Source organism: Humulus lupulus, chromosome 1 (assembly GCF_963169125.1).
Source record: "Humulus lupulus chromosome 1, drHumLupu1.1, whole genome shotgun sequence".
Lineage (NCBI taxonomy): Eukaryota > Viridiplantae > Streptophyta > Magnoliopsida > Rosales > Cannabaceae > Humulus > Humulus lupulus.
The window spans coordinates 86,800,405-86,811,791 of NC_084793.1; the positions used below are offsets into that span (position 1 = coordinate 86,800,405).

The window sequence follows — 11,387 nt, forward strand, 5'->3', positions numbered from 1 at the left end:
CATCTTTGGTTTTACCTGGGATATCAAGTAATGTACCGATTATACTTTCACATACATTTTTTTCTATGTGCATGACATCCAAGCAATGTCTAACGAGTAAATCTTTCCAGTAAGGAAGTTGAAAGAAAATTGATTTTCTTTGATAACATCCATTGACTTTTTTGTTTTTATTCTTCTTCCCATACCTAAAGTCAACTTTTTCTACTTCCTTAAGAATTTTCTCACCTGACAATGGCAAAGGAGCAATGTCTCGTTCCACAGTACCGTCAAATGTTTTTTTTTTTTTTATTTCTGTCAGGATGACTTAAATGCAAATATCGTCTATGACCCATATAACACATTTTGCGTCCATTTGATAAGCGACGAGCCCTTGTGTTGGTGCAACAAATTGGACAAGCTTGGTAACCTTTTGTGCTTAAACCTGATAGGTTACCATATGCTGGAAAATCATTAACAGTCCATAATAACAACACCGCTTTCAAATTAAACACTTCTTTTTTAAAACCATCATATGCCTCAACACCATTTTCATACAACTCTTTCAAATCATCAATTAATGGTGCCAAGTAAACATCGATATCATGTCCTGGTTGTTTTGGGCCTGAAATCATTAATGAAAGCATCATGAACTTCCTTTTCATCACCAACCAAGGAGGAAGATTGTACATAACCAGGAAGACAGGCCATGAACTATGCCTACTACTAAGAGATCTATGCGGGTTTACTCCATCAGCAGCTAAACCAAGACGAAGATGTCTTGGTTCATTTTTGAATTCTGGATTGATATAATCTACCTTCTTCCAGGCCTGTGAATATGCAGGATGCCGGAGTTTACCATCTTTCACTCGTCCAGTCTCGTGCCATATTAAGTTCTTAGAGTGTTCTGCACTTCGATATAATCGCTTCAGCCGCGAAATCAAAGGTAAGTACCATAGCACTTTCTGAGAAATAAGTTTCCTAATCTCCTTATTTTTGTTAGGTTTGTACCGTGATAAACCACATTCTGGGCAAGCGTCCATGTCTGCATACTCCTTACGATATAAAATACAATCATTCGGACATGCATGAATCTTCTCATACTTCAACCCTATCAAACTTAATGTTTTCTTTACTTCATATGTAGACTCTGGAAAACAATTTTCTAGCAGCAAAATCTCCTTGAAAGCAGCTAAAAATTGACTGAAACACTTAATCACTAACTCCATTTTATGCTTTTATGTTATAAAATTTAACCATTGTGGGAAATCTTAGTTTATTGCAACCACTGAACAATTGTTTGTCTGCATCTTTAACCATACTATCAAATTTTTCTGGATTATGAAAAAACTCTTCTTGTGCTTCATCAAGCAATTCTATAGGATGATCATCAAAATCATACTCTCAAAATCATCTACACCTCGCCTACCTAATGGATATGGGTCATCAATTAATAATTCTCCATGCCAATACCATTTACTATAACTCATATCAAATCCCCGACAAAATACATGATCCTTTATCATGGTAATATTCCCCTTTACTCCATTACCACAATCGATACAAGGACAACGAATTTTTTGTGGATCACTACAATTCTTTAGGCAAAACTCTAAAAATTTGTTGAATCCATCTTGAAATTGTGATGTTTCTCTCCTCTCAAGCATCCATGATTTATCCATACTAATAACAATATTCAATTCCTAATAAGTTAGAAAAAAACTTATATTAGGTTCTAGTCTTATAAATTTTTTAAAAAAGTCGACAGAGTATCCTCTGTTTCTATAGCATACCGTAATTTCATAATTACCTATAAAATCAATACAAACAAACACAATAATCAAGCATATATGAATCCATCATTATTAGGTTCTAGTCTTATAAATTTTTTAAAAAATTCGGCAGAGTATCCTCTGTTTCTATAGCATACCGTAATTTAAAAATTACCTATAAAACCATTTAAAACAAACACAATAATCAAGCATAGATGAATCTATCATTATTAGGTTCTAGTCTTATAAATTTTTTTAAAAATTCGGCAGAGTATCCTCTGTTTCTATAGCATACCGCAATTTCAAAATTTCCTATAACAACAACACAAACAAACAAAATAATCAAGCATAAATCAATCAATCCTTATATCACCACAGCACGCAAATTCCCAGAGCCTACTTCACTAATTTTCAAACATAACTTTCACTAAATCTAATATGCATGATTACATTAGTCTTATCTTTATACATAAATCTTGTAGTAATATAAATAAAAAAAATAACTAACCTTCAATATTAATCTTCAATGCACCCGAAATGAACAACAAAGTTCACCACTCAATCAACGACCCTACTAAAACATTACATAATTAGTAAACTACATAATTAATTATCAAACCAATAAATAAAAAAAATCAAACTAGTTAATAAAACTAATGAACAACACTTTGATCATCTTCAAGCTATTTATTTTTTTTCAAATATTTAAAAAATAAATTTATCTATTGTCAAAATTTCTAAAATTAACTAATATACATATATATATATATTTATAATAAACCTAATTTTTATCACATTATTTAAACTAACAAAATAAACAAATAATTATAAAAATTAATAAAATATTAATTATATTAATTTTAAATTCGGAATAATAAAAAAAATAAAAAAAACATAGAAAAATAAAAAATTATCATCAAAACCACATTTTAGTAATCTATACCTGTTTTGAAGCTCAAAATCCCCTTGCAATGACAAAAATCCGGTAAGAAACACCACTTTCAAATGGAGAAAATACCCACGGCCAAATGCTTTTTTTTTCTCTAAAAAAATAAAAAAAAAGATTTTTGGACTATATTTCGGTTTATAGGGTAGAAATGTTGCAAGAAATAAAGAAAAAAAAAAGTTTGGAGAATCAAAATGGGTGTTGGCTCACGGTGGTTAATGGAGGTTTTGAGGGTTTTTTTTTGCACAGAGGGTAGAGAGGGTTTGAGGAAGATGACTGTTCGGGTCTAGGGAAGGGGTTATAAAGCAAAAAACCGAAGTTAAAGGTCCATAAGTGATATGGCCTTGTGCACTTTTAACTTCGGTTTTTAGGTAAAAACCGAAGTGGAAGGTGCACTTTCTACTTCGGTTTTTACCTAAAAACCGAAGTTAAAAGTGCACAAGGGCTGCGTTTGGTTTGGCTATTTTTTTGCATTTTTACTATCTCTAAACATAATATAAGGACTTGTGCAAATAAACACGACCCTCTCCACTATGAATTTTTCACTTCGTTTTTTTTAAAAAGCGAAGTAGTATGTAATTTTTTTCAGAGCGCCAATTTCAAAAGCGAAGTAAAAGAGTTTGAAAAGGTTTTTACTTCGCTTTTTTTGTATGCTCACTATAAAAACCGAAGTAAAAACCTATATTTCTAGTAGTGCGTGTTGAAAATGATATACACATGAAAGGTGACTCAGCTGCCTAAGTGAATTCAAGACCTGACAAGGATAAAATTCTGCAGCAACGTTTCTTTATTCTTTTTGTCATTGTTTTTCTGTCCTTGGTATTTTTGTACAATGATTCTCCAAGGGTCGTATGTGTCCTTGCCAAGGACAATTTGTTACAATATTATTCGAATATTCTATTCTATAATATTCACCACATCTGTATATGTATAGAACCTCAGTTCATTCTTTCATCGAGGAAAAAAGTGAGTAATAACAATACACTCATATTGAGAGCCTTTTTCTCTGTTTTTTAGTATTTTAAACTGTTTGTATCTTAATGCCTTTTCACTATTTAGTTGAAGTTTCCTCTATAGCTTCTCTCTTCCAATGATTATATATGTGGGGATCTTGTTTTGTTTATCTATTATGGAGTTTATGATCTTTGCATCGGGTTGGTTAGCCTGTTTGGACTTTGTTATTATAAGTAATTGATGAAATTTTTATTTTTTTTCCTAAAATAATAATAATAGTAATAAAAAATCTTGCACTCGCGCGTACATAGATTTCTAATTGAGGGACCTAGATAAATTTAAGACCTATATAAATTTAAGTAAGGGCCAAAGTGTATGACTGAAATTAATTTATTTAGAATTGTTCTCTAGTGAAAAGTTGCAACAAGTAGACTTAGAAAACTTTTATGCTTAGCCTAATTTAAGTGGGGTGCATTAAGATAATAGTGGTGATAATTTTTCTTAATATATTAAGCTCTTCCATAAAATTAGAAAGGTGCCTCAATGTTTCTATTAAATTAATTATATGTACGTAACCTTACCCATCTTTTTGGACGTGTTCAGCCCTATCTAATTGGGTTGCTTTTAAGTGTTTCTTTCCAGTATTCCACCCAGAAAAATCCTTAACTACTTATTACAACCACGTAGATAATGCAGTTATAATATTTCTATTCATTGTATGAGAGTATGATTGAGCTAATAAATATATATGTGTATGTGTGTGTACATATATATTATTATATATATAATACAATATGATATTACTTCTAACGATGGATATGCATCTGTACTCTCTGCTGACTAATTATAATTAATATAAATTTTATATGACCTGTGGTAATTACGATTCATTAGTGTTATATATATACATATATTGTCTTCTCCTTTTCGAAAGGTCAAATAAGGGTCTTGGAATGAGTAATTGAAAAACTTTTATTAAAGTATATGTAAAAATGTTTGATAGTAGGCATCTACAGCCTGTAGATCAAACTAGTTGCATGATATATGCAGTGAATGGGATGGTCCTGTATTCATGGGAATAATTTGACTGAGAACATCAGCATGAAGGCTTCTTAGTTACAAATTTCAAGAACTGTATAATTATATATTAATTGATTCTCTTTTCCCCAATTTATTTTTAATATCTATTCTATTTATGGCTTTTGGATTTATCCCTACTTTTGACGATTAATTTTGTCAAGGTTTCACAATATTAAAGCCAATTTGCAACCCCCTTTGGCCAGTTGTTTTGGTCAATTTGTTTATTTTTAACTTTTTGCACACAGAAACTAGCCCGTATCTACGCAAAAATTCAAGCTTATCATCTAACTATTCTAAGCTTTTAAAATATTATTAAATAATAATTATTCCCTGTGGACCAGCCCAAGTGGTACAATATATAGAAATATATATTATAAAAGAATTAGATTAACAACAGCAAAGACACAAGCTGAAAACTATATACTGTATGGTTTTCCCTCTACTCATCCAATTAATTAGAAGCAAAATTTGTTTTAACCTTTTTTTTTTATTTATTTAACTTTCCTCGCTCTTTATTAGTTCATTGCTATTCTACGTCAGATACGATGCATGTTTGCATATAATAAATAAATAAAATAAAATGGAAAAGAGAGAAAGAGACCAGATAAGGTTTACATTAGTAGTCGACTATCACTCGGAATTGGAATTTCTACGCACTTAGTTCACTTTTTTTTTTCCTTGAGAGGAAAAACAGAAGATGTCGACGAAATAAGTGGGTTTTTTCTTTTGGTAGTATCTTATGATTAATTTTATTATAGATAATACTTGTTGACGTAAATGTATATAAAAAAACTTATATTTAGAATAATATTAAGATGCATATATATAAAAGGCATGTGAATATATGTTATTAACCGAAAGATTTTAAATATATCTACATATAAATAAATATTTATATCGTGACGTATCAATGTCAATGACACGTTCGAAATGTTAAAAGCGGTTCATATATAATGTTCACACTTTTTTTTGTCGACCTATGTACCTAGCTCCAACTATGATGGACAGAATATAAACAAAATTGCAAAAGTTTAGGTGTGATCAAATCTTTTCCGCTTTATTATATGTACATTTAACTAGGTATCCACTTTGCGTTATAAACCATTGGGAGGGTCTAAATATTACTACTCCTAGCCTTAACTACTAACCTCATGTGGTTTAGGGTTTCTAGAATTTAATTTAGATATATAAAAGAAAAAATATAGTAAAATCAATTTAGTTAATCATTTTCCAACGCTAAGTAATGACAAAATAAGTTGAATACAAAATTAATTTTTTTTAATTATTGCAATATAATAGGGAGTTGATATATAATAAAATTATCTTAAATTGTTTTTAATAAGATTAAGTTATCGTGAATTAAGTAAATATACTATATTTTTTTTTCAATATATTCTTCAATTTCATAATAATTTATGATATAAATATTCCATTCAATTAATTTAAGCCTACGTCAAATATCACCCAATAGTCTAAGAATAAAAATGAAATTATTACGACTTAGACTACAATATAGAAAACTTGAATTTAGGATATATATATTCCAAAAGAAGTGTACTTCGATCTTAGTAACTCTAAAATTACAAATACGGACAAGATAATATACACAAATATATACAATTATTTTTGTATTCAACTTCCAACAATTTAAAAAAAAAAAAAAAAATCTATTTCCTTATTTAGCATACACAGCATCATGAACATGAAGCATAAGACAAAAGCTAAGCAATAAGTGTGTATTATATAATAGTAATGTATATGCACCAATAACGTAGCATTATTTTTTAAAACTGTTAATCTCAGTTTTGTGATTACTTTGGTTGGACATATCATTAATCTTTATATAATTGCGAAGTCAGTAAAGTAAACCCGTCAACCGAGCAGCACATAGGAAGTTAGGAACCTTCCTCCATTCTCTCTCCTCAGTTCCTTCTACATAAATATCTCTCTCTCTCTCTCTCAAACTGTATATATAAATACACAGCCCCTTTCCCGCTGCACTATCTAAAACCCAATTCACACCCATCTTCCAGTTTTCTTTTCCCCTTCTTTCAATATCTTCTATATCTACCTCTGCAATAATGGACAGCATAAACGACACTACAACACCCACCAACTATGCCCTAAACGGCAAGATAATGCTCTGCTCAGTAATTATTCTCTTCATCGTCGTTTGTTTTGTTGTTTTCTTCCATAGCTACTCTCGCTGGTTCACCAACCACCCTAGAGGACGTCGTTCACGACGGCCCTCTCACCCCAATACTAGTGCTACCAATACCGCTGTGGTTTCATCTCAAGGTTTGGACCTCTCTATCCTCAAAACTCTCCCCACCTTCGTTTACTCCTCCTCCTCCTCCGCCCACCACGGCGCCGCCGTGCAAGAATGCGCCGTGTGCTTATCCGAGTTCGAAGACAACGACCGAGGCCGCGCCTTGCCCAAATGCAACCACGCCTTTCACGTCGAGTGTATCGACCTTTGGTTCGGCTCCCACTCCAACTGCCCTCTTTGCCGGGCCCCGGTCCTATCCGATACTCCGACCAATAACCCTGGAACTTCGGCAGAAATCGTGATAACTATAAGTGAAATGGCAATACAGTCGGATTCAGAGTCGAGAGTGGACGTTTCTGATGATAGGTTTGGAGCGGAGATGAGTTGCTCGGAATCTTCTCCGGTGGGTGGTTTAAGGCCGGAGTGGTGTCGGGGAAATAAACCGGTTGATCTTGTGAGTTTGGGTATGGAGGAGTCTGGAAGAGAGATGGCTTCAACGGGTTCGCCCGAAAGGAGTCGGGCCAAGTCACCGGGTAATCGGGTTATGTCGTTGAAGAGGATTTGGAGCGTGTGAAGAAGAAGAAGAAATTGCGGTGAAAAACGAAGCAAGTGACGTCTTACATGAGCTCATTGCAAGTGCAATCTAGACAACATAGTCATTCTTCATGGGCTCCCTCTCACTCCAGACAAACTACATTTCATCTGTATATGTGGCCTTTAACTGCGTATTTTGATTTTTTTAATGAGTATTTAATTAATATAATTTGATATATATTCGCAATTAAAATGACTAAATTAATTTATTCATTAAGAAAATGACAATAATAAAACTCCCCTACCACTACAATCTGATCAAGAATAGATACATAGCGTTGAGAGTGTACGAATTAGAGATGTAAATCTGTCGGGGAGACTGAAAATATCTTGTCCTCATAGACTACCTATTACGCCCACCAACTCCCCTCTACATTATAAAAAGGAAAAAAAATGTTATATTAGTAAAATATTATATTCTAATATACTCTAAAAGCACCACTCACTTCTATTATATATTAAAAACTTTAAGATGAGCATTATTCTTATTTTCTATTCTTGTGATTTTACTTTTTATGAACATGCTAAATTATTGTGCTATTGTTTTAAGGTCTATTGGTATCCCAGATCTTGGTTGGGAAACGAAAAAAATATATATTTAGAGAAATTATATTTTATTTTATGGATATTTAAAAAATTGAGGGGAAAAAACAGCTGGTATTAAAAAAAATTCATTTCTATATTTTTTGTGAGGAATTCTAAATTTTATGAAAGTGACAATCTCAAGAAGCATATATATTCTGCTTTTTGTTTATTCAAGTTCGTCTTTGCAAACGATCCTTGCTCCTCAATGGAACCCTCTTTTTCGATCCTAACGATGATCTGCAATACCCACACCAAAACAATGCTAAGGATTCCAACAATGGCAATTTGAAGAAGGAGATCGTCGTGATTCATGGCATGGCCTCATGTGCCCTCAAGGACCTCCCACCACAAAATATCATTTCTAGTGTACAGTGACAGCCAGAAACTTAGCTGAGTGATTAAAGCCACGGTATACAACATGGGACATATCGCCACATGATAAGCGACGTATTGTTAGGGTTGGTGTCCTAAAAGAATGTGAAAAAATAAATTTATTGATTTAAATAAAAATATAATTTTATTATATTTGATTATGTTAATAATTATTTAAATAATTTATACTTAAATATTATAAAATTCCATATTTATTTATGAGAATATATGATAATATATCCATACAAGATAATTAAAATTATATATAATGGATAAATAGTTAGAAACATATTAAAGTATAAAATCTGTTGACGCAAATTTTCGTCAACTTAGAATTTAGAAATTCGAGAGGTGATTAGGCTTGAATAAAATTGTATATAAAGAACATAAAGAGTTTTACGTGGTTCAATAGTTAAAATCTACCTAGTGCACGAGTCTATATGAAAACAATTTTCTCGTCAATAAATTGTTTATGAAAATTTCTCCATAGTTTCAGTATACAAGAATGCGATCCCATTTCCTGTCCATTCTCTCTTTATTTATAGGGAATTAATGGACAAGTTTGGGTAAGTTACAAGAATGGCTAACTTACCAAATATACAAATAATTACATTTAATACGTAAATTTCCAGGTATTATACATTTATCAGGCAAGACTACAACATTCTAAATATGTATATATAATTTTGAGTCTTCAAGCATTTGAATTTGTGCCTTCCGTGTGTGGGCCGCGAGCTGAAGACATGCCACACGAGCTAAAGGACTCCCAAATGAGTCGATCTGAATACCATGTTACGCGATCTATGTCTAGGCGACCTAGAACTTTGGCTAGACGATCTCCTCGATCTTTTGTCGACCTATGCTTAATTTTACCTATGAATTAGGGAGCTCATATCATGACCTTGGAACTTTGGCTAAACGTCGCTCATGTTTTCTGGTACGACATTTGCCCCCCCCCCCCCCCCCCCCCCCAAACCTTTGCTCGTGTATGACATCACCCCTACTTCTGACAAACACAGTAGAGGCTTTTTCGTTTCTTTCATGGGAAATGTGCTCACCTACCCTCTCGAGTACTTTGACATGTGTCTCACTTTGATAAGCATATGTTCGAGTTCCCAAATAATGTGACAGTTGTCTTGTCACCTTTTTTTTTCGTCGTTTCACCCATTTGATTACGACCCTTCGATCCAAATTTTCCTTGATTGAACGATCCCAGATTTACCCCAGGCTTATTCAATATATAGGCCCTTTCAGATCAATTCAAAGGCCAACTTTTCATTTTTTTCTTGCAAAAATTTATTCTCTAGTTTCTCTCTCGTTCTTCCAAAGCTTTCAAGTAGTCATTTTCTAGATTTATCATCTCAAATTCTTCGGTTCTTTAAGTTTTACTTTTGATTACAACCTTCACCAATTGTAAGTGCTCTTGATTCTTCATTGCTAATTCATTTTTTGTTTAATTTGTTTGGTTTTTCTTGGAATACTTCTGTATTCTTGAATTTTTTTCACATGCTTTTTATATTTGGAAGACTAGCTTGACTACTTGTAATGCTTAAGGATAACCTTTTGGGTATAGTAATATAAGAGATACTGAGAAAACATGATAGCTTATGTTGACGGTGAGAACTCGTCAGCGAGCTAAGGTTGGAAAACTAAAAAAATAGCAAGAAACATATAAACTTAGAGAAAAATTGTATAACAACAATGAAAGAAAACTCATATATTTCTATTAGAATAGTTTGGTGCTACAAGAATTTTCCAACCCCTTTGTTGGAGGGGTGAAGATCTATTTATTGTGGAGCTTTAATGACTTTTGATACATTATGATACCTGGGGACAAAATAGTACATGGGTACATTGCAGGGGTAGTGGCTTAGGTTGTTATGGTGTAGAGGGTAATGTCGGCCATAGTACATGTCAGAGACATGCAGGTAATGCCACCACTATTTGTACTAATTCGTAGCACCACTACTTGTCTGATACGGATGTCAGGGTCAGGCCTCTATCCTCCTCATGGTCGTACATCCCATACCTGAAAACATACCTTGTACCCGATGGTTGTTCTCACTTTTCCATGACATGCTTGTGCTTCAAGCCTCTTTATATTCTGCTAAGTTTTGGAATGACATAATCAGGCGTCTTCATTCTTGACACCAACTACTTATTGAGTCTTTCCTAGTTCTCTTCGTACGTATATTCATGAGGTTTTGGACTTTATGTTTTGTGAGAAGCCACGGCGAAGGTCTGCCTCGTTGGTGGAACCTACTTTAAGAAGGGAAGTAGGCCTCTTCAACGAGTTGCATGTGATGAGACAAGGTGCCTCATGTGGGTCCTCGGGCTGGCAAGACAAGACGTCTCGCACGGACTCTCGTCGGCGAGACAAGGCGCTTGCGCGAGTCCTCGGGCTGGAGAGACATGGGGTCTCGCGTGGACTCTCAGGCATGAGACAAGGCACCTCGTAAGTTGGTTGCATAGTGAGGCACCTCCTAGCACTTAATCCTTGCACTGAGGCAAGCTTGATACTTGGGTGTTCTCGGCACCTCTTGGCACCTATGCAAGTTGAGCCTTGCTATGAGGCCCTCCTTCATCTCGGTGCCCTTGGCACCAAAATATGTTGGACCTCGCATAGCGAGGCCCTTCCCTGTCTCGGTGTTCTCGGTGGCTAAGCATGACGAGCCTTGCATAGCGAGGCCCTTCCTCATCTTGGTGCTCTCAACGCCTAAGTGTGATGAGTCTCACATAGTGAGGTCGTACTTCACCTCGGTGCCCTTGACACTTAAGTATTGTCATCAAGGCATGCCACGCCTTGCGTATTGGCGTGTAGACACTTGCAAGGATGTTG

The 11,387-nt window shown here is 34.0% G+C and overlaps 1 protein-coding gene across 1 annotated transcript; it reads left to right on the forward strand.

Annotated features, from left to right (window-relative positions):
• Positions 1 to 6,714: 6,714 nt before the first annotated feature.
• LOC133795569 (RING-H2 finger protein ATL64) lies at positions 6,715 to 7,784 on the forward strand. The gene has a single exon (XM_062233023.1). The coding sequence runs from the start codon at positions 6,810 to 6,812 to the stop codon at positions 7,569 to 7,571; it is 762 nt and encodes a 253-aa protein (XP_062089007.1). The 5' UTR covers positions 6,715 to 6,809; the 3' UTR covers positions 7,572 to 7,784.
• The last annotated feature ends 3,603 nt before the right edge of the window (positions 7,785 to 11,387 follow it).